At 35.6% G+C, this 25,146-nt stretch overlaps 2 protein-coding genes and 1 pseudogene across 2 annotated transcripts; 1 reads left to right on the top strand and 2 right to left on the bottom strand.

Annotated features, from left to right (window-relative positions):
* Positions 1-1,567: 1,567 nt before the first annotated feature.
* OR10AL40 (olfactory receptor family 10 subfamily AL member 40) lies at positions 1,568-7,947 on the bottom strand. The gene is made up of 4 exons (XM_001491781.5): positions 7,220-7,947; positions 6,608-6,809; positions 4,061-4,157; positions 1,568-3,103 (listed from the first exon to the last, which is right to left on the bottom strand). The coding sequence occupies exons 3-4, from the start codon at positions 4,109-4,111 to the stop codon at positions 2,138-2,140; spliced, it is 1,017 nt and encodes a 338-aa protein (XP_001491831.5). The 5' UTR covers positions 4,112-4,157; positions 6,608-6,809; positions 7,220-7,947; the 3' UTR covers positions 1,568-2,137.
* OR2G32P (olfactory receptor family 2 subfamily G member 32, pseudogene) lies at positions 15,810-16,678 on the top strand (annotated as a pseudogene).
* OR2Y3B (olfactory receptor family 2 subfamily Y member 3B) lies at positions 22,951-23,922 on the bottom strand. The gene is given in 1 exon segment (NM_001391682.1): positions 22,951-23,922. A coding segment is annotated over 1 exon segment (972 nt).
* Positions 23,923-25,146: the final 1,224 nt, after the last annotated feature.

Below are 25,146 nucleotides of genomic sequence, written 5' to 3'. Positions count from 1 at the left end.
AGAGAAAATATTTATGGTAAGCTAATTAATGATAAAGTAGATATTTAGAATGTTAAACACCAAAATGTTCTAAAAGATGCATTTTTGGTGATTTTCAGATATTCAGCTGCTTTCAAAACAGTATATGTTTGATAACGTAATCTATCATGAGAAGTGACGTGTGTGTATGTGGTTAGCAGAAAGAAAAGGCTAAAATAAAATAAATCAAATATTTCCATTGGCTACTCCTGGATTGAAGGAATATAAATGAATTAAATTGTAATTTTTACACTTTATGTGTTTTATAAATTTGCTGTAAAAAGCGTGTATTATATTTATCATAAGAAAAATGTCTACAATTAAATATTTTCATATTTGTATTACACATGAACTACATGAACCATAGGAAGAGAGATAAGAAAGAATCATGGGTAATATGAATGCCTGGATGGTATACAGTAAATATTTCATGTTTATTCTTTCAAACTTATAAAACTAAACATAAGTGGTCATACTATGCAAATTGCTTTTAAATTGCTTGAATACTTAGTAAATCATTTTTCTAGATTAATAATCATAAATTATCATCTTTAATGCTTACATATAATTTCCACCTCTTCCTGTGGAATAATTGTTAACCAGTAAGTTATTTTTGCATGTTCAGATTATTTCCATTGTTAATTACTATATATACATGTAAATAAAAATCACAAGGTACTATGTTTAAAGGATGAATTGGATAGTTTTTGGTAAAATAGGGATATATATGGCAAAATACACATCTTGGTCAATAGTGTAAATCACTACTATCTCCAGAGAGTAGAATTATCACATTCTCTTTTTTTAACTTTTCCGCTTTATTGAGGTAAAATTGACAAATAAAATTGCATATATTTAAAGTGTGTAACATGATGAATTTACATACATATCCATTGTGAAACAATTACCACAACCAATTTAATTAACACATACTTATCACTTGTGTCTGTGTGTGTAATGAGAACACTAAAGATCTACTCTCTTAGCAAATTTCAAGTATACAATACAGTATGATTAAATATAGTCACCATGCTGTACGTCATATCTCCAAAACTCATTTAACCTATAACTGAAAGTTTGTACCCTTTAACCAACAAGAAAGATTAAATCTCATTATTTGAGGAGTAGGCTTGAGTCATAGTAGCAGTCACAGTTCTCCACTTTTGTCGAATTACAACTACCACAGCAGTGGTTATTAATCTGTCATAGATCAAGTGCTATCGGAGCAAGTCCCTGAGAATTAGATGTTCAAATCCAAGGCAGTGCTTCCATAGGCGCTACTGGATGTGTTGTAAGCATGTTCATTTCTCTTAAAAGAAAGTTTTTGGATGATTTCCAAATTTGAGTCAAGATTCATCTGCACATATGTAAGTTTTTAAAATGACAAAATCGTCTTTCAAATTATTTACGTTAATCATTTTAGTTCCGTTTTCTTCTTCCATTATTGAATTTAAATATGATTTCTGTTGGTCCTTAAAAATATTTTCACCATGGGGTCCCTTGACAAAATTCTTTTGATATTGTGCAGCAAATATCTAGGAAACATGAATTTTCTTTTTTTTTTTTTTGCATGTTTAGATACTTTTATAGTACACAGACCCACATAAAGAATTCAACATTATATCATCAACCAATTGTTAAGGTTGAAGAATTTTAAAACATTTTTTTAATGAAAGGAAATCATGTACTTCAGAGAGTTAGTAGGAACATAAGAGTCATGTGGGACAAACGTATGTGGGAACACTCCCCTCAGTGACCGGGGCAGAAGTCAGATGGGCCCTTCAGGGGTTAGAAAATTCCTAAGACTATAGAGTCAGGATTTGGCAGGCTTCTGAGGTATAATCCAACAATTTATACTCTAAGCCTAGACTAAAATATTAGGGAAAACCTGTCTAGTGTTGGAATCACCTATAAAATTATTTCATAACCAACCTCTTTCCAGAATTTGGCAATCAGAACTTTAACTCTGGATACAGAGATGTCCCCAAAACTACAATCACTTGTATGAAAGGTCTTTACAAAACAGATTGAAGAGCACAGTTTTTTCTTCTTTCTTTTTTTACACTTGAGTTGCGGGTGCATCTTTTCCAAAGAGCAGATTTGCACGACCCTCTAGGATCTACTCATGAGTCAGAACCTTTTTCTCCCACAGAATTCTTTGGAGAGCTGCCTTGACTTCTTTGTTCCGCAAACTATAGATGATGGGGTTGAGCATGGATGTGACCACTGTATAGAAGAGGGCTAGGAGTTTATCTGTTCCTGGTGAATGGCTAGCCTTGGGCCTCAAGTAGGTGACAGATCCTGAGCCATAGAAGAGTGTTACTACAAGTAGGTGGGAAGAACAGGTGGAAAGGGCTTTCCGGCGGCCCTCAGGTGACGGCATGATCAGCACAGCTGCTAGAATTCTGCCATAGGAAGCAATGATCAGTAAAAATGGGCTGGAAATGCAAAGGATGGCCACCACAAAGACTGCAGCCTCATTATGGGATGTATCCCCACAAGCAAGTGCCAGGATAGGAGGGAGGTCACAGAAGAAGTGGTCTATTTCACAAGGGCCACAGAAGTCCAGGGAGAATATATAGTTGGTCTGGCCAAGGCCTACCGTGCATCCCACTCCCCAAGAAATCATTGCCAACTGGGCACACACTCCACGACTCATTCGTGTTGCATAGTGAAGTGGGGAGCATATGGCCATATAGCGGTCATAAGCCATGGCTGCCAAAAGACAGCACTCACTGATAGCAAAGAACGTAAAGAAAAACATCTGTGTAGCACACCCCTCCCGAGAGATTCCTCGGGCCTCACTCACGAGGCTCTGCAGCATTTTGGGTATGACGGAACAAGTGTAGCCAATCTCCAAGAGAGACAAGTTGGCCAGGAAGAAGTACATAGGTGTATGGAGAACTGGGTTGGTCCAGATGGCAAGGGCTATGAGAGCATTGCCTGTGAGTGATGCTAGGAACATGAGTAGGATGAGGGTAAATAAAAGGAAACATTGTTCAGTGACCTCAGAGAATTTGGTAAATGCAAATTGTTTGACAGACATGCTGTTGTCCTGCCACAAAGAGCAATTGAGCTTCATGACCTGAAAAAGAGAAAGCCGAGTCATCAGAGAGATTCTTTCAGATATAGATGTAATTCTTTATATTATACTTATGGAGCTCTAGTAAGTTGGAGACATAAATTCTTACCTGCAATTCTAAAACTCAAAAAGTTCAGAAATTACACTTACCCTCATTCCTTCTCCAACCAATTCCTATTCTATGGTCACTCTCCCAGTTGATTTGTTCAAAATATACCTAGTTTCCAAGCATACAATGGCAAAAAAAATAATTTCAGCTCAATTTTCTCTTCATCATTCTTTTAATCAGTTGTCAATTAGTACCAAATGAAGATCTTTTCATATTTTTCCGTTTCTTTCCATTTCTGTTGCCACTGATTTTCTTCCTAAACTCCTTCATTCAACAGGTATTTATTGAGCACAGAGTATTTTGCAATTACTATGATAGGTCCTGGGGTTCAACAATGAGAAAAAATTCTTCTCAAATGGAACTTATGTAGTGAAGGAAAGCTATAATTCATCATTGTTTACGCCACATTTACATTTGTTGCCAGTATATATTTTTAAAAAGTAAGCTTTTTAAGCTTCCAAATTATTATGAACAGGCAAATGTATTAGATGCATTCACAAAACAAATGTACAAAAATGTTCATTTCTTCATATACACATTCACTTGTACATCCACAGACAGAAACACACACCTTCAAATTCATACTCAACAGCATAGTGATTACAACTATTCTGGAGATATTCTATTTGGGTTCAAATCCTAGTTGCAGTCAGCTAAAGTTAACATTTTCTTAAACTGTCTATTCCTCAGTTTCCCATTTATAAAAAGACACGATAGTAGTACCTCCCTAATGGGGTTGCTATGAGGATTAAGTGAGTTAATTCCTTTACAAGTGCTTAGGAAAGTGATTAAACACTAAGTATTAGTAATAGCAGTGCCAGTATGCTTATGTGCTGTCACAATAGATTTACCTTCATATTTACTCCCTCTTGTGAGAGTTTTATATCATAGTCCCTAGTCATTCTTCCTGTTCATTATCTTGATCTCCATTTCTGTTTTTCTAATCATCTGCCATGGTGGAGAGGAAAAGTAAAAAGTACATACATACAAACTTAAAAATGCCACTTAAATGTTATGTACTAGGAAAAAATATTTATGTATTACAGATCTTTTTAATCTCTAATTTGGGTATCACTGAGTTGTGCAAAAGTCCCCACAAGTTAAGGAGAGAAAACAAGTGAACTCATTCAAACTCTGTTAAATATGAAATAGCAAATTTGCATCATAACAGGGACCTTCAGTGCACGTGATGGTAAGAAAATTTGCTTACACATTACTGTATTAGAATGCATTTACAGTTACATTAAAGCATTTATAAACATTTTCCTTGCATTGCAATTAAATTTAATATCTATATTTCTCATGCATTCATTTCCCATGTTAACACAGTTAAGGCTGAGGCAAAGCAAACAGAGACAGTGGCTTACTTATCGTCTTATTTTTAACCCAAAAGAGGATATTCTTATGTATCCTGACTCCTCAATAACAGACTATGCAGTTACAGAGAAAACTCTGGATATGGAGAGTTGTCATTCCATTTTTCAGTTAAATACACAAATATGTATCTTATCCACTGTATCTCCCTGTATTGGGGAGGAACTGCAGTTTCCTCAGTGACACAGATGGAGAAACCAAGGGGGAAATCCCAACAGAAAAAGGAGCATATCCGACTCCTCCTTAAGTGCTGACATTGTGAAGATTTCCCATCATAAATACCCTTGTCCCATTTAGACTATAGACAGCAAATGCAGATGCCTGTGCTGGGGATGGGAGTCAGGGATTGTTGAGAATGGGAGAAACCTCCTTGTGGATGGCATACAGTGAGGGCTGACTGCACAAGGGCTAATGTGTGCTGCTAATCATTTGATATTTTTAAACAGGATGAATAAAAAAGTCATCTCATGATAAGCACATTTTAAAACTTCACAAAGTTCAGAAATAACTGGAAAAATAGGATATCAGATGTAGTGACGATCTGTAAGTGCTTCTAAATATTTAAACTGGCAAATAATGGTACTCCATTTAGAAATAAATACTAAATCATATAGGACTCACTGGAGGTGAGAACACAAACAAATGTAGTCACATTCTCTTCTCTCTGCCTATCACTTGGAGTATCCAAGTATCACTTGGAATAATACTGAACCAGGCAAAATCTTATTTTTTAAAAATTTTTTATTGTTTTCAGGATTTACTCTCTGTTGACCTTAATCTGAGGATCCTGAGATGTATGTAGTAGAGGTCAGTTTTATGTACATAAAAAGAATTATTTTTAGTTATTGCCAAAGGAAAGAGAGTGAGATGGTCAAGGCAGGGGTCAGGTGTCTGCACAAAGGATTATCACAGGCAGAAGAACAATTTGGCATGGATGCTGTTCTGTTTTTCACCTGATACATTTTCTTGACATAAAGTTTCTGATCTATCATTTCCTTGTAATGATGACAAACTCTTTCTATCTTTCCTGCTGAGTTCATTTGAGTTAAAAATGCAAACATTGTAGAGGGAAACGATGAATAAAAATAAGGAACAGTCATTAAAACAATTTATCAGCATCAAAACATCTCGCCCCTTAAAGCCTCATGTTAATGAACTCATAGGATATTGCATGGAATATTCTCTACTATTATCAGTCTATAAAAATAACCCATATTAAGAGTCAGTAATCAAGCAAATAGGCACTGCGGTATGATCGAAAGACAAAGGGGTTTCATGCCCAAAGATAAATTATATCATAGGTTCCTATTCAACGTAGTATAAGATTAAGTGGCCATTGAACATCAGCAAGATTTTGAAGGTTTAAATCGTGAGATGGACTTTCAGTAACAACTGGATATATGAAAGAAACAGGAGAAGGAGATAAGATAATTTTCATTGCTCAATAGCTTGGCTTCATGTGCCACCTTACTCAGCCCCAGGATCCAAGACAAGCACACTCTATAAAGTCAGCTTTGGAAATAATGCAGTACAAGTGATTCATTTTGGGTCAGCCCCACATAATTAGAAATGTTCCTTGACTCACTCAGTCCCTTATTAATCTCTGTTTTCATAACGAATTGTTTCTCTATTTCCTATCAGCCAAAGGAAGGCATGTTATATATACATCATTAAATATTCTGTCTAAAGCACTTAGCACAGTGCCTGGCACACAGGACACACTCAATAATATAAATAATTTTTATTAGGAAATTGTTATTTCTAAAATGCTTTAATTGCAGGTACAATTTATGTAAATTGGCCATTAAAGTTTGTAGTGATGGTTACCCATTGCTTTCCACTATTTCCCATATTCACCTCACTGAGGACCTAATAGTAAAAATATGCTACCTTCACATAACCGAGCAGAAACTATTTTATCATTTGATTGGATTAGCATGTACAGGAAAATCTAAGTATTTCCCTTCCCCAACAATAAGAGGCATATATATTTCCTGTGAAATAATTAATTTGGAACAACTTACAGCAATTTTTTGGCTGGGATACTGGCAAATTGATAAGTTGTTATATTCTTCAGAGAATGAGAAAATAATTGATTAACATAGCGGCCAGAACTGAAAAGTGCTTCAGGTATTGATTATCCATTTTCACACTTTAATCCACTGTCTTCCATAACTTTCGTTTCTTAAGACATCACTTATGTCACATACCTTTAGCCATTAACATCTGAGGAAAAAAGTAGACAGTTAGTGCTTCTGATGAGCCACTCCCTGATTTTCTCTGCATCCCCTTATTATAACCTCCCCAAATTCGGAGGACGTAAATCTGCCCAATCCTCACCTCTAAGACCGTGCACTGAGTAGCTTCTGCTGTAGTCAGCATTGCATCTGATCTCAGGAAGATCGTGTATCTAATGAGTGAGCATTATGTCCCTCCCAGAATGCCCTCAGCTCCACATGCACACACAAACACACACACGCACAAACAGAAGTATCCAAGGCTGTGCTGATTACATGATGGTATATTTAGCTTTCCTCCTTCTTGCAAAACAATGGATTATGAATATGTTATATTTCAGTTCTCATTCTGCATCCTTATCCTACCTCCCTCCCCCAGGAGACCTGTTTTATTCTCACTGGAGAGTGTCAGGAAACAGTTTGCTTCTGTCTCTCAGGAATTGTCATGGACAGGTCTGTCTCCATTTGTAGGTGAATGCTAACAGAGTAAAAGAAGTAAATGTAAAAGACAAATAAATCAAAAGTTAAATATAATGAATAACCTATATTATTAGTAACTTCTAGCACACACTGTACGATAATTCAGCTTTTAATTTTTTGTTTGAATTAACCAAAACACTCATGAAATATTACTACGAAAACTATATACGTAACTTTCATTCATATTATACTGAGGGTGTTAATATTTATTCTGATTATCATAAAAGATTCAATAAATCATAATAATCTAGTTACATGTTAGTTTGGGAAAGTACCTACTTGCTGCTATCAAAAGTAATCACAATAAAATGGACAGTCATATGTATATATTAGGATAGTGAAAAAACTATAAGATGCTGAATGCTTATTATTTATATGATATAAAAAGGTTGGTAAGATGCTGAATATCTGTTACTGTAATGATGTAAAGGCAAAAGAGAAAGAATAGAGAAGAGGAAGGTGTCATTTGGATAGAAAATTCCCCTTATTGCAGCCCCCTTAAATGAAATATGCACAATATCCTCTTTGGAATTCCACATAAATAACTTATTGTTCCAATCTTATATATTGTGGTTGACACTTTTTGCTTTCAGTACTGCTGGATTAGAATCTGATTGCTTGAATATTATTAAAATGTAGTTCTTACTATTATCATTCTCTGAATCAGATGTAGAGCCAAGGGACTTTTATTAGGTCATCAGTACTGGACAATACAGTTATCTTCTCCAGCATTCTCCATCTCCTTAGTAACAGAATACTGAATTTATATACTGTGTCAAATGTAGTCAGTTGAAGGATGTATTTCTCAGCTTCTATTGCAGCTAGCTGTATTCTACGACTCATTATATCCTATAAATGTAAACTGAAGTGCGTTGAGTTATCCAGAAGTTTTCTTAAAGGGAAGGAAAATGTCTTTTTTGACCATGCTCCATCCATCCAGCTGAACTGGAACTCAATGAGATGCTGACTGAAGAGCTAATCTGTAGCTTTCACAACAAGGACAAGTGCCAAAGCTATCAGATATCAGAACAGAAAGATAGAAGGAGCCTGTATTCCAGAAAAATTGGACTTTGAGAAATATAAACTTGTATTTTTTAAGAGGGGTTGGCATGTTGGGATTTTTCATTGTATGGCCCAGAACTTAACCCTTAGAAACTGGGTAGCAACCTCTCAAGCAGGTGGTTCAATTTAATTGAGAAAACTACTACGATTGTGCATACATTCTATTCTTGATACAGGAAGTTACATCTCCCCATAAGTCAGCACCAAAGAACCAATATGCTGATTAGGCCTTTCTAAAATAAGTACATTAATTTATATGATATTAAGTGATTTCTCTTAGTACTGAAGGAATGCTCAGGAAAATGATCAGTAGCAGGTTGAATTAATATGGGAAATTTTTGTTGAAGGACAGAAGGCAGAAAGCAAAAGGATGAGAGAAGAAAATAATGGCACATTCTCAGAGCTGCTGAATATGCTTGTGCATTGTACAAAGGTGCCTAATTAAGAGACATCTGGCTAAGAAATGTACTCTCATTGTCTTTTTTCCCTCCAACTGCTTTGCTGCGTTCATTGATAAGTAGTTTTATCAATGTTGATTTTTATGCTGCAGTAGAGTCAATTAACATTCATTCATCTAATTATGCATTGAAATCTTTCTGATAATACAATTTTTAAAGTGTATTACATTTTATAGTTTTCAATGAAAAAGCATAATACTAATTGTAAAAAAAATACGTAATTCACATTACTAATTAACCAGTATATATTTATTTTGTGACATTGCTTGTTATAGCCCCAACGGATCATGACAATATTTTCCGGGTAAGCATTTGTGGACAAGTACCCAGCCACAGCCTGCCATATCCAAAAGCATGGAAGTCCATTAATTCACTACAGCTCTGTTGAAAGGCGTTTAGAAATTCTGTCATCCTGTTAAGTTTATTTTCCTGCCAAAGCTAGTGTGGAAAAAATTGAAGCTCTCTAACCCCATGCTGTCTTTGGAATATGACACTGAAAAGGAAAGAATACCTGGCCCACACACTATCACTCTCTCCTCCTATGCTTATAGCATAGTTAGTTAACCAATCCTAAGACTCTCTTTTATTACACTGAGTCATTCTCTCAGATTCCTCCCCAGAGGGTACATGAGATGAAGACTTTGACACCTCTTTCCAGGAATGAGGTAGACATAATCATTTTTATGGGTGTGCAGGAAGCCTCTGCAAATTCTATTTTGAGCTCAGTCCCTTGGAATTATCTCATTATCTCTAGCCTTAAAATATGTTTGTGGTAAATAGGAAAGAAGAATGAAAAGTTGAGGATTATAAGGATTTTGACATGTGATGCTTTGGAATACTTTTTTGTTTCATGGATTCATTTGATGTGCTAAGGTAGTCTTTTATTATTCTCTTTGCAGAGTTTTCCATAACAGATACTACTCACTCTTAGGGTAGAGGTCAACTTTGGTCAGAATCAGTAGAATCTTTCCTCTAATTTATTTGACCCATTTAATGTAATGTAGTGATAGTTAGATCTTTGGTCTTTCTCACAGTGTGTATAACTTCTCTTTACAGGAGCATCATAGAGTTGAGTTAACTTTCCATAATAATCCCATATGGAATCAGTAGAAATATCCCTTTGGTCTAAAGTATAGTTCGTATCCAGTGTTTCCTTATGGATTTCTGTTTGGACCATCTACCCATTGTTGAAAATTTGGTATTGAAGCCCCCTACTATTATTGTTTTGTTGTCTATTTCTCTCTTCATATCGGTTGGTATTTGCTTAATGTATCTAGAAGTTCCAATAGTAAGTGTATAAATGTTTAATTGTTGTATCCTCTTGATGATATAACATCACCAAGATGGTATATCATAACATTTACCCCTTTATCATTATATATGGACCTCATTTTTCTCCTGTTACAGTTTTTTACTTAAAGTCTATTTTGTCTGATAATAAATATTGCTACCCCTGCTGTCTTTTAGTTCCCATTTGCATGGAATATGTTTTCCATCCTTTCACTTTCAGCCTATGTCTGTCCTTAGAGCTGAAGTGAGTTTCTTCTAGGTAGCATATACTTGGTGTTGGGTCTTTTTATCCATGCAGTTACTGTATGCCTTTTGATTGGAGAATTTAATCCGTTTGCATCTAAAGTAATTAGTGAAAGGTAGGGACTTACTACTACCACCTGAGTTATTGTTTTCTGGCTCCTTTGTAGTTCTTCTTTTGCTTTCTTACTCTCTTGCTATCTTCCTTTGTGAATGATGATTTTCTATAGAGTTATAATTGGGTTCCTTTCTCTTTAACTTTTGTGTATCTACTGTTGGTTTTTGCATTTACCATGAGGTTTACTAAAACATCTTATAAAGGTCCATTTTAAGCTGATGACTTAACTTGGATTACATACAAAAGTTCTACCCTTTTATTCCCCTTCCACTTTTTATTTATTCAATGTCCCAATTTATATCTTTTTATATTGTGTATCCATTAACAAATTATTGTAACTATAGTTATTTTTAATACTTTTATACTTTAACTTTGATACTAGAGTTAAGTGATTGACATACCACCATATCACAGTATTAGAATATTCTGAATCTGACCATATACTTACCTTTACCAGTATGTCACATGTTTTCATGATATTAATTAGCATCCTTTCATTTCAGCTTGAAGAACTGTATTTCAGCATTTCTTGTAAGGAAGCTCTAGTGTGATGAACACCCTAAATTTTTGTTTGTCTGGGAAAGTCATTGTCTCTCCTTAATCTCTGAATGGCAACTTTGCCAGGTAAAGTATTCTTGGTTGGGAGTTTTTTAACTTTCTTTCAGCTCTTTGAATATATCATTCCACTCTTTTTCCCAGCCTGCAAGGTTTCTAGGGAGAAATCTGCTGATAGCCTTATGGGGATTCCCTTGTTTGTGAGGAATTCTCTTTTCTCTTTTTGTTTTTAAAATTCTCCCTGTGTATTTGACATGATAGTTTTATTATAGTGTATCTTGGAGAAGATCTTTTTGATTTGAAATTTGGAGAGAACCTATGAGCTTCATGAATTTGGATGACCAAATCTCTCGCCAGATTTGGGAATCTTTCAGCCATTATTACTTTAAATGATCTTTCTGCCTCTCACTCTTTTATCTTTCTGGGACTCCAATAATGCATAGATTGTTTTTCTTAATGATATCCCATAGTTCACATAGACTTTCTTCATTTTTTTCATTTTTTTCTTTGTTCTCCTCTTGATTGGATAATTTCAAAAAACCTGTCCCCTACTTCACAGATTCTTTCTCCTGCTTAACCTAGTCTCTTATTGATGCTCTCACCTGTATTTTTCATTTCAATCGTTATATTCTTCACCTATAAAATTTGTTTGACTCTATTTTATGATTTCTATCTCTCTGTTAAACTTCTTCTTTTGTTCATGTATTGTTTCCCTTATTTTGTTGATTGGCTCTCTGTATTTTCTTGTAGCTCACTGAACTTCATTAAAACTATTTTGAATTCTTTATCAGGCAAATAACAGACTTACATTTTTTTCAGGGTTGGTTACTGAAAGATTATTGTGTTGTTTTGATGGTGTCATATATATATATTTTATTTTTTATGTTATTTGAAGTCTTGTATTGCTGCCTTGCATTTGAAGGAGCATTCGTCCCCTCCAGTCCTTACTGGCTGGATTTTGGAGAGAAATGCCTTTTATCAGCCCTGTTAGGGATTCTGACACTTTCTTAGACCTTTGCTGTAGATATACCAGCTCCATACTTCTAGTTGCCTCCTGTGGAGAGGGATTCTTGAGTTTCTATGCCTTCTCTTGATCCTACAAATCCAGGCTGAGTGCTGACATTCTCTGTTTGCTTTCCCTAGGGTGTTGCTGAATGCTCAAGTTTGTATGCTTTTTCCCAATCTTGCAGAGTCCAGCTGGCTTTCCACTATGATCACTAGCTGTCTGCAAAGGCTCACATGTATTGACTCCCAGGGTGCAGGGGAAGCTGCACACTGGGTAGAAAGTTGTATGAGTGAGGCACAGGGAGCATTTGGGGTACCCATGGGCTAGTAGAGAGATCCATAAGTAAGTCATCCACAGTGAATCATGCGCAGGCTTCCTGATGGAGTCCAAGATGTGATTAGTAAGATCCACATCTCTTTGATGCCCTTCAAGAGCCCTGGTGGCTATTCTCCCAACTGCTCCGCACTCCCCTGCCATGCAACCCACCTCAGTATTCTGAATGGGGTGAGAATGAAATGCTTTTCTTTAGCAGCATCCTGCACAGTTGAGGCAGCTGGGTGTTCACTCAAATGCTCTCATTTTCCTTCTTGTGAGAAATCTCAAGCCAAGAAGGTCTTTCTTGGCACTAAGTTGTGTTTTCTTCAGAGAGAGGTGATATAGGTAAAATGAAACTATTTTCTTACCCTCTTTAATGCATCCAACCTTGGAATTTTTTGCTCCAACACTATGTCAGAAGTTTTCTGCTGGATTCTCATATTTCCTCAAAGATACTCTCATTCATGGGCAATCATCAAAATCAGTCTTCTTTGGAAGAAAGATGTTAGAAAACTACTATTTCAATGTTTTGATGATGTCCCATTTTGTTCATACATGTTTTTCTGGTTTTCTTTAGTTGTTTGTCCATGTTTTCCTTTAGCTCTGTGAACATATTTAAGACATTTACTTTAAAGTCTTTGTCTAGAAAGTCTGATGTCTGGATTTCCTCAGGGACAATTTCTACTTATTTTGTTCCATTGAATGGGCCATATTTTGCTGTGTCTTTGTATGCCTTGTGACTTTTTTGCTGAAAATTTGATATTTTAATATTATAATTCTAAAAATCAGATTCTACCCCTTACCCAGGCAGGTGGGTTTTTGTTACTGTTGAAGGCTATCATAGACCTTTTATTTAGGTACTTTTCTAAACTATTTTTGGAAAGAATATAGTCCTTGTTATGTGTGGTCACTAAAGTCTCTGTTCTTTTAGCTCACATATAGTTAATCTTTTAAGAGAGATTTCCTTGAATGCCAGAAACTAAAACAACAACAAAATCAAAAAAAGGAAAAAAGGGGCCAGCCTGGTGGCACAGTGGTTAAGTTTGCAAGTTTCACTTTGGCAGCCAAGGGTTCCCTGGTTTGGATCCTGGGTGTAAACCTACGCCCCACTTGTCAGGCTGAGCTGTGGCAGGCATCCCACATAAAATAGATGGGCATGGATGTTAACTCAGGGCCAGTCTTCCTCAGCTAAAAGAGGAGCATTGGCAGTAGATGTTAGCTCAGGGCTAATCTTACACACACACATACACACACACACACACACACACAAAATTATTAGAAAAAAACATTTCTCCCGGTACTTGCAGACTGGCTCTGTGCTGAAACACTCCTTCAACATTTAGCCAGGCTTGCACTGAGTTGAGGGATCAGTCCAGTGTAACAGATTATGGTGTTCTCCAGTCTTCTCTGACTGTATGCCTTGGCCTGAGCATCTGCTTGGCTTTCTAAATTCCTCCATTTTCTTAGTCAGTTTGAGATGTTTAAAAAAATTATCACAGACTGGGTGGTTTAACACTAAAATTTCTCTCTAACAATTCTGGAGTCTGGAAGTCTGAGATCTGAGTGGCAGAATGGTTGGGTTCTGGGGAAACTCCTCTTCTAGTTTGCAGAGAGCTGACTTCTTATGTTCTCATGCAGTAAAAATAGATCAAGAGAGTTCTTTGGAGTCCCTTTTATAAGGGCACTAATCTCATACATGAGGGTTCTGCCCTCAAGTACTAATTACCTCCCAGTGGGCCCATGTCCTAATACCATCACATTGGGAATTAGGATATCAACATTTAAGTTTTGGAAGAACCCAAACATTTAGTCCACTATATCCATATACATGGATGCTTTTGACCATCCTAATTTTCCAAAGATTATCCTCCAACTTTTGCTCCTGGGCTTTAGGCAATCTATCATATGTCTCAATGAGTAATCTTTTGCCACAGACATCTGCAGTTTGTTAGTTTGCCTTGCCACATTTATGAGCAATACAAGCCATTTTTCCAACCTGTTTTCTGAGTTAGGTGAAACAAAGATGAGCATGTTGCATCAGTCCTTCATGTAACTCCCAGACAGGTTAAAACAGACACTATAATTTGCAAAGGTCTACTCTTCTCCCTCCAGTATCAGGGACCAGGGTACCATATGGGAGACTCCATCATCCAACACTTTAAGACAACTTCTGTGTCCAAGAGTGGGTGAAACAAGGACAAGTAAAGACATCACAAAACTTTCCTAGCTTTTGTAAGTTGCCTTTTTCTTGGTTCAGCATTTATTTTGTTGTTGTCAATCTTTGACTGTTTTCTAGAGTTCTGATAACATTGATTCTGATAGTTTCTGCTTGCTTTTTGATGTTTCTGTGGCAGAATAAGCACTTGGAGCTAATTATTCCACTATTTTGGTGACCTCACTACTAATTTGTTTTTATTTTTATCTTTTTTATTCAACACACTTTCCTTCATTTTTCTCTTTCCTTTCATGAGTTTTGCCAAATTTTATGATTCTTTGTTTCCTTCTCGTGGTGTAAGCATTAAATAGCCTTCATATATGTTTACTAAGAGTTACTCACAAACTATAATGAGCCCTTATAAACATTTTTTTCTATAAACTGAGAGAAGAAATTAGAACGTTTAACATATTTTTACTCATTCTTCCCTAAGTTTCATTCTCTATTTTTTAATAATTCATAATTTTGTTATTTTGTTCCCAAACTTAGTTAAGTTTAACCTATTCAAGAAGGATTATTAACTTAATTTCAGCTGCATATGAAAATGTCTTTATTCTTAATCCTTCATCGCCATTTGTGTATATGATGTACATCATTTTCCCATATTTGTATATAATGTCTGCTTTCAGTTTGTTTTTAGGTTTGATGTAATGAACTGAGTCCAGTTTCAGGATTCTCCAAAGTCATAAGTGAGAGAAAGGTTTCCTGTGTACTCCTCAGTTTGGGTCCCAGAAATTTCATGATTACTCTCCATAAAATCCATATTCTTTGCATGTTTGTTTGCTTACTTGCTACTTTTACTATGGACAACTGATAGAATGGCTAAAGGGAAGTTGATTGAACAATATCTCCCTTTTTTTCTTTTACTTATAATCTCACAAGATGCTTTTGAGAAAAAAAGATGGTGGATTTCTAGAACAAAATGAAACAATTTGAAAGAACTGAGCAATAATTAATTATTAATCACTTCTTGTATGGTCTATTTTATGTCACCATGTGTTTTAACAGTTCTCTGTAGGTACAGCATACTTTTACTTTACTCCTGGAGACATATAGCTGTTTCTTTCCCCCACCTCCTTCCGCTATGACACACACCCTCATACTCCATCTTCAGGGACAATTTCTCTCAACTGTATTTCTGATTTTAATTTATTCTTACTATCTGACATCTATATTTTCATATATGTGTCTCTCCTTTGTATGAGTAGGGTGATGATGATAATTAATGAGAATTTGGCGGGCGATTTCATATGGTAGGCTTCTCTGACCAGCTGCAGCTTGATAAGATCCTCTTTTGTGCTTGTGTCAATCTCCTACCTCTTGACACTGGTAGGCAACACAGCAATCATCTTGATTTCCTGTCTGGATCCCATGCTTCACACACACTTGTATTATTTTTTTTTACCAGCCTCTCCTTCATTGAAATCTGCTTTACCACCAGCATTGTTCCCCAGCTGTGGTGGAGTCTCCACAGTTCAGCAAAGACAATGACTCCCATGGGTTGTCGCATTCAACCCTATGTTTCCCTGGAACTGGGGTCTGCTGAATGTGTTCTCCTAGCTGTCATGCTATTTGATTGTTATGCTGCTGTTTTCTGACTACTCCGTTACACAATCTTGACTTTGCCAGTCTCTTGCAGGAATGGCATGGTTGAGTGGAGTAGGCAACAGCCTAATTTAGGGCACTATCATCCTTCAGCTGCCCCTTGTGGAAACCATAGGACTTACCACTTCATCTGTGAAGTACCTGCCATGGTCAACTGGCTTATGTAGACATTCACGCCGACGAGGTGCAGCTCTTCATGGCGTCCTTGGTACTATTCCTCCTCTCTCTGACACTCATCTTAATCTCATATGGGTGCACTGTCCAAGCAGTAATGAGGATCAGGTCAGCTCAAGCCTTGTGTAAAGCCCTTGGCCCTTGAAGGTCCCACCTGTTGGTAGTTTCTGTCTTCTATGGAACCATCACACCTGTCTACATCCAGCCCAACAGTTCCTATGCCCCTAGTCAAGGAAAGTTCATAACTCTTTTGTATACTGTTGTAGCTCCTACACTCAACCCTCTCATTTACACGCTGAGAAACAAAGATGTAAAGCGGGCTTTGAAGAGGGAGGTATGAAAAGATCAGAGCACAGTAGAGTGAGAAATTCTAATGAGGTAAAACTTAACTAAGGTGGAAGTGCTAAAGGACAGACACCAGGAGGCATTATTCAGAGATATCTGACATATATGCTGCAAAATCAAACTCACAAGACTTTTAAAGAATCCATAAGCAACTGAAATTGCTTTCTTTCATCTCCCCTCTTAATATAATCAAAGATAACCTGTCTATACAGACATTTGTTATCCATCAGCCAATCAGTTGACCCGATAAAGTACAAACATGACTTCTTGTTTCCAAAACCTCTGCAGCTATTTTTTTTCCCTCTTTGCCCTTTCTCTTATATAAATCTTGGCTTTGCTGCATTAAATGAAGTTAATCTATTGCTTTATCTGTCTTGTATAAATGAACAATGTGCCACTAATTAGCTAGCTGTCTTTGAGTTAATCCTTAGTAGCTTATACCTGGAGGTTCCCTGAGATATTGCCCATCTGGACACCAGCTTTGGACCAACAGAAACATGCAGCCTGAAAGTTCACCTCACCTGCACTGGACTCCTTGACTTTGCAACTCACCCTCCTCCCTTGGCTGCTCGGGTAAGTCTCATGGTTGAGCTTTTTTTGGTTCTTATGTTCTATGTCTGATTCTTTGTCAAGTTAGATTTTCATTGATATTTTGATTGTCCAGAGCCAGTTGTGTCCACACAGGTCCCAGCAGTAGTGGATATTCAGTTTTGATTTTTACGCTTGGATTATTAAGCAATTTCTGTTACGTGACAGTTCTTAGGAATCCAGTCCCTGCCAGATGAAAAGTGACAGGGTGTTTGAATCTAATTTATTTGATGAGTTTGTGTGGACATGTGTGTGCGTGGATGTGTGTGTGTGTGCATGTTTGTTGGAGGATTCTAATATTTCTAGCAATTGTATTTTCTGACGCTGTCAATGAAAGATTGAGAGGTTTTTAGTTTTTCTGATTTTGTTGGAATCCTCTTGGTGCATTTTGTGTTTGCACCAGTATGAGTGTTCCTAGCTCTAAAGGACAGAACTCTCTTTCTCCTCCAAACTCTCTGAACTGTTAAATAAATATCCATTGCAGGCATAATAATTGTCAGTGTCTCAAAAAATGGAATTTGTATACCAAAGGTAATCTTAATAAGCCACACTCTCCTTCAGGTGTTTTTGGCTTTAAAATAAAATTGTATGCTTAAGGAGAGTCTTAAAATAAAAGGATACTGAATCCCTAGCTTCTCACAGTCAGACTTCTTTGATTGGGTTGCTAAAACTTTTAAATGATTAAAGAATTTGAAATCAATATTCCTTCAAGACTCTAAATAGGCTAAGTAAAGCAGACAGAAAAAACTTATGCCACTGAAAATTGGACAAATTCATTCAGGAAAATGAGAGTTTCTATAGTGGTATAAATCAAGATTTAATATTTCCTAAACCTTAAACAAGGTAATCTTTTAAGGGAAAACTGATGTAAACCAATGTCATGATGTTAGGAATATAAACACTGAAAAAGGAGAATGTCTTACAAAATTCAAAAGGGAATCCCAATAACACTAAGTTTTCTCATCAATGAGACCTCTGGAGAGATCTAATGATACTTAACTATATGTTTTTATTGTTTTTAATATATATGAATACTTCAGTTTCTACTTTAAATCACATTCTATCACATTTACTTATCTAATTTACTGTGATGAACATGGGACTGAATAACTTTTTTTGAATTATTGATTTCATGTTCCTTGGATAAACACTTAGTTGTAAAATAGCTGGATCATATGGTATTTCTATATTTAACTTTTTGAGAAATCTCCATATTGTTTTCCATAATGGCTGCACCAGTTTGCATTGACATCAGCAGTGTATGAGAGTTCCCTTTTCTCCACATCCTCTCCAATACGTATTATTTCTTGTCTTGTTAATTATAGCCATTCTGATGGGTGTGAGGTGATATCTTGTTGTAGTTTTGATTTCCATTTCCTTAATAATTAGTGATGTTTAACATATTTTCATGTGCCTGTTGGCCATCTGCATATCTTCTTTGTAAAAATGTCTGTTCCTTTCACCTGCCCATTTTTTTGGAGTGTTGTTCATTTTTCTGTTGTTGAGTTGCATCCATTCTTTATTTAAAACAAAGTTAATGGACTTGCACTTCCTGATTTCCAAGCTTACTGCAAAGATATGGTAATTAAGACAATGTAGTGTTGTCTTAAGATTACACTTACAGATCAAGGGAACAGAATTTAGAGTCCAGCAATAAACATCTATAATCAATTGATTTTTGAAAAATATGTCAAGATAATTCAATAGAGAAGTAATAGTCTTTTCAATATGTGAATTTTCCCATGCAAAAAAGATTATCTCAGATCCTTCCCTTTACCACACACAAAAATTAACTTAAAATGGGTTACATATAAAAGCTAAAACCATAAAAATGTTTGAGGAAAACCTAAGGGTGATCTTCAAGAGCTGATTAAAGACAAGTAAACAAAGACTGAATATACAACACCAAAAGCATGATAGAAAAAACAATTGATAACTTGGACTGAGTACATAATCAGTGATAAGGAATAATAATATTACAATATTAATATAGAAACAACTAGCACTTCTTGAATGCCTGAGAACTACATTTTCCAATATGCTCTTGCCTCCAAGGGTCTGGAAGGGAGAAGTGAGGTAGAGCCTCTTTCTAACTGGCAGTGACAACAGGTGTGTTCTGGAGATTTGCCTCATCTTGTGATCACTCATTTCAGATTTCAAAGGAGGTGTGGTCAGGAGCAGTTTTCTTTAGGTCCTGACTTTTAAGGGCAGGAGCCAATCTCAGGCCCTCAGAAACCAAGTAGTTATCTCCCAGTTTTATTTATTCCAGCACTTTTGATAATTTTGTAAATGCCTAATTCATTCCCTGAAATACCTAGAATGGACTTTCTTACTCTATGAATGTTGCCTGAACCATAATTTAAATAAAAAGCAGTAAAAAAAGAGAAATATCAGTAATGAGAGGCACTGGGAAGTTTTTAAGGCCTTGCTTTTTCTCTGAAATTTGTAGTTTGATTAGAGTTGTACAACCTTGTCTTCTGTCTATGCTGGCTCACTTGGAAAGTAAAGCCGACTTGGTACAGGTCTAATTTCCATGATTTGGTCACCTTATAGAAGTCAGCACTGACTTTGGAGGAGGCTGAATGTTAGTATAAATGAGTGTCAGCTTATCTTTCTATCATGACAGTAATGACTTTATCCATCTGTTCTACCATAGTATCAGTATTACCTTAGTAAGTATTTGTTACATAATAATTGCTTCAAATATTTGTCAAATACATGATTCAACAGTGTGTATTCTGAAGACAATATATGCAATATTCTTTGAAAGATTGATTGGTCATTTAAGTATTATTTTTTGTGAAGTGTCTGTATAAATAGCATCATTCTATTCCATATATATACTTACACAGAGAGATATACAGGGTGGGAGACAGAGAGGAGACAAAGCGGCAAGAGACACTTTTCGTTAAGGAAGTTTTTATTTTACTTTATTAAGGAATGAATAAATATATCATCATTATTTATAACATTTAATAAGCATTCAATAGGTTGACCATATGAATAATTATAACAATAATACTGGGAAAGCTATCATTTAATTAAATTGACTACATGCTATAAAATTTATTTTAGTTCATGACTTCTATTATTCCCACATTAAGCATGAGGAAAGATAATTTGTCTCGGGTAGCACTAATGAGCTGAAGAATCAGCACTTGAAAAATGGATTATCGAGTGCCAATGCATTTTGAGAATGACAAACCAAATGCTGGCACCAATAAATTGAAGTCCTCTAAATGAACCACCCATTAGTTCATAAGTCCCCAAACAATTTTAAATAACTGATTATTCTAGTAGGTGATGGGGAATGCAAATGACCATAAAATACAGACTTTGACTTGCAGTGCTTAAAATAGAGCCATCTAAGGCATGACTGTGAAGAATATTCAAGAAAATATCTCACTCCAAACTTGGTTTCCACAGTAATGATTGGGAACCAGTTCGGAAAATGTAAACTAATTTAATGATGAATATATGTAAAATTTTAACGTAGAAATGTATATTTATTTTAGAAAAAAATGTTTAATTTTTCAAAGTAAAAAATCAGTTATTTTCTGAATAGTCAATATTGGAACTATCATGGCATATTTCCCTTTTACATCGGAAAGGGAAATTGAAAATTGCCTCCTTTTAAATAGTGAAAGATTCGTCATAATAACAAAATTATTTACATCTCTAAAAATTCACAAAAAAGATTCAACATTAATTTATTGATTTATAGTCACTCTGGAGAACCGTCTCTGAGTTAGACATTAAATATTATTTAAGTAATCAGCTTATACTATTTGACATGAATTTTTAATAGTTTTATAAAGTATAATATGCCTAAAGAAGAAAACACTAAACATAATTGAATTATGACAAAGTGAAAACAAGAACACATGCAACCACTTCCCAAATGAAAAACTAGACTATTACCCAATCTTCGGAGACCCCTCATGCCCATTCGTTCACTATTTCCTCCCTAAAGGTAATCACCACCCAATGTCTGAAAACAAAATTTGTTTTACCTGTTTTTGAACTTTGCACAGATTGAGTCATGTCATACATGCTCTTTTCATTCAACCTGTTTGTGAGATTTATCCAGGACGTTGCATGTAGCAGTACTTCATTTCAGGGCTGTATAGTGTTCTAGATTATGAATATACTACATTTTATTAATCTATTTTACTATTGATGAATATTTGGTAATTTCTATTCGCCTTTATTATTAACATTGTGAGAGGTTTATAACGGAGCTGGCTATGCATATATGGGGGCTGGGCTATAAGAGATATCTCTGTACCTTTCTCTCAGTTTACTGTGAACCTAAAACTGCTCTTAAAACATAAATCTTTGAGAAAAAAAAAAGATGATAGACATTTTATCACATCTTCAAGCAGCTCATATTCTTTGGGAGAAAAGAACTATATGTCCACTGCTCAAATATATTTGGAAAGGACAAGTTATATATCACTATTACTAAATGACCTATTACATTACAATCTTTGAGTGTAGATGTTTTCTCACATTTTTCTGCTGTACATTCACTCAGATGACTATTCAGTCTATTTTTTCTCCTCTTTTCCCAATGTAAACACCATAATTTTCACAAGAAGGTAAGAAAACAATGGTTATAATTTAATGAGATGCATTGCTGGTAGGAACGTCCTTTCATATATTTGGCTATTTTCACAGTACATGCAAGAGACTCTTAATTGTGCCAAGCCCAGATACTTTTGCCTAGAGGTAGGCTTTTCATTCAGCAGCCATTACATAAAATGTGGAATCTGTAAAACATGATATTGAAGATGTCTATCCTGTGGACAGAAGCTATATGATTTCTTGCCTTTCCATTCAAAGAAAAATTTCTATTTTTCCATTTGGCCTGCTGAAAATAGATATTATAATGCTGATAAAGATGATTGAGCACCAATAATAACATATATACTGATTGGACCACAAGATGTTTTTATATTAAAGGCTGTTACTTGAGAAACATAAAAGTTCTTTATATATTGGCCATAAGGAAAAACTTCCATAGGATGAGGTGCAGAGTTAAAGAAATATGCTAAAAGAGGCTGCTGGCAGGACTGGATAATAGTCAGAGACATTGCACAGAGCTTTCTATATGTGCACTTCTTTTTCTCCAGGACAGTGTAGATTTCCACAGCATGCTCTTGGCTCCCTGAGGATGCGCCATCCTAATATTGGTTAAAATTAGTTTAGATGTACAACAGCTGCACTGACAACATAAAAAAAAAGGACTATGAAAGGAAGAAATGAAGTTTCTTCTTATCTATAAGTGCATTCTGCTAATTTTGTAACAATTTAGTCATTTTAAGCAGTTATCTTTCTGCTTTAAGACTTCCAAACAAGTCTCAAGATTATTCCCTGAATCATAAGTTTTAATGGGCCATGTGATAAGAAATCATATTTGGCTATTAATTTTAAAACTTCATTAGAAAAAAACACATAGTAACAAAAATACAATTATTTTACTAAAATCTATGAATACTAATTATCTATTTTTAGAGCTCTGTTTCATTATTTCGGGGGAGAATAATCAAAATTTTACTTCCTGTGAAATACATGGATAATAATAGTAACAACAAGCCATTATTATTTGAGAGTGAGAGGAGTGATGGCAGTTGGCCATAGGCAGTCTGAGAGTCTGGAATTTGAATTGTGAGAGGACTACATTCTCCTAAGACATGCTCCACCTTGCTCTTGTTCTCTCCCCAGTAGCTTCTTTACTGCTCCCTTAACATCCTTATTTCTCAAGGTGTAGATAAGAGGGTTGAGCATTGGAGTTAGAAGTCCATAGAAGAGTGCAAGAAGCTTGCCCTTCAATTTGGCTGAGTTGCTCTTGGGTGCCATATATGCATAACCACTAATGGCTGAGCCATAGAACATAATGACCACCAGCAGATGAGACCCGCATGTGTTGAAGGCCTTCTTTCGACCCTCAGAAGATTGGATCCTTACTACTGCTCTGACAATGTTAATGTAAGAAAATAGAATCAATCCAACTGGGATAACTTTTATGACTACCACAGCTGCATACATCTCCACTTCATTAATCCGTGTATCAACACATGATAATTGAAGCATGGCAGGTACTTCACAGAAAAAATTCTCCACCCGATATTGACCACAACGAGGTAATAAGAAAGTCAACACTGTTTGCACCAAGGAGTTGCTGAAACCTGTTACCCAAGCCACTGCTGCCAGTTGTTGGCATAGCCAAGAATGCATGATAACTGTGTATTGGAGAGGCTGGCAGATAGCTACATAACGATCAAAGGCCATCACTGAGAGAAGTACACATTCAGTGGATCCTAAACCAAGGAAGATAAAAAGTTGAGCTACACATCCTATGTAGCTTATGTTTCTTTTGTGGCTCTGTATATTTACCAGCATCTGGGGGACAGTGGAGGTAGTATAGCAGAGGTCCAAAAAAGAGAGATTAGCCAAAAAGAAATACATGGGGGTATGGAGTCTGGGATCAAGGCGTGACAAGATAATTATGGTTGAGTTCCCAAAGAGGGTCAATATATAGAAGATGCAGATGACTACAAAAAGAACCATTTCTAGTCTGGGCCATTCAGAGAAGCCCACTAGAACAAAGCCATTGAAGTGATGAAAGGTGTTATTGAATCTTCTCATTGCTGTGACACTACTTGCAGGGAACACCACAGTTCGAATTTTGGGAGCCCGATTATCCTGTGCTTAGAACTTCTCCTGGTTCACATACCTGTATGCAACCTAGGAACTGGATAGGGGATGCTGAAACAAATCATTAATATATTTCCTTTTATTTCTTCAGCAAGAAAAGTGAGAATTAACAACTGTCTCTATTTTAACAACCATATTTTGATCTATGACTTTCATTTAGTAAACTCAGAGTTTACTAAATAGAGGCTATAAAAGTAAAGATAGTAAAGACTTATTACAAAAGATTTGTTACAAAAAGAAGGTGTTGGATCCGTTAAGATTGAGAGAAACTGAAATTTTATTGGAGCTTCATTAAATCTCTAATCTACTCGTGTGTTCTAACTTCATTCCCTTCAATTCAATTTGTTTTCTTGCTACTTTTTAATGCATTTCTATTATAGCAGATTAAAAAGATGACCTTTGAAAGATATTAACAGTTAAAGAAAGTAAATTCTTCTCTCTGCTTACTGTATTTCTCCTTTCTGCTTATCGTAATTAAATTAATATGGGTAAAACTCCTAGTGCCAAAGGCAGTACACTCACGGAATAGATTTACTATGATATTTATCCAAGGGATAATTTGCAAGAGTTAACACAGCTAAGACTCATAGCCCCAAAGTTTTCACTTATTTCTCTTATGTCAAAAACACATTTATATTTATATCAAAGAATATACGATTATATCAAACAACATGATTTTTTAAAAGTTTGTGGTTTCCATGGATGGTCTCACTCTCCCCACAATTTAGCCATGTATGAAGTATACAAAAAAAATCTCAAAACAGGCTTTCATGTAATAAAACTTAATTATCATGTAATCTTCTGTCTTCTGGAAAATATGCTTACACAATGGATTTTATGCAGCAAAATGAAAAGAACGATGAAGAATATTACAGAAATTCCCTGGTGTGAGTCCTGGATGTGATCATTTATATATACACACACACTGTATGCTTCATTTTCCTTATGTAGAAAATAAATGCATCATTTAAGTAAGACTATCTTATTAAAACTGAACTATGTACAATGCATCACATACATATGACTATTAAAATAACAATAAAAACAATCATCATTCATGAAGCGATTCTATGAGTGAAGAGCTTTTTTAAGCACTTTACGTAGAGCATCTCATTTAATCCTCACAAATTCACTAATCACGTCCATTCTATAGAC

The sequence above is a fragment of the Equus caballus genome, chromosome 20, assembly GCF_041296265.1.
Source record: "Equus caballus isolate H_3958 breed thoroughbred chromosome 20, TB-T2T, whole genome shotgun sequence".
Classification (NCBI taxonomy): Eukaryota; Metazoa; Chordata; class Mammalia; order Perissodactyla; family Equidae; genus Equus; species Equus caballus.
Note: the sequence above shows the minus strand (reverse complement) of the source record. Positions and strands in the feature narration are given on the sequence as shown.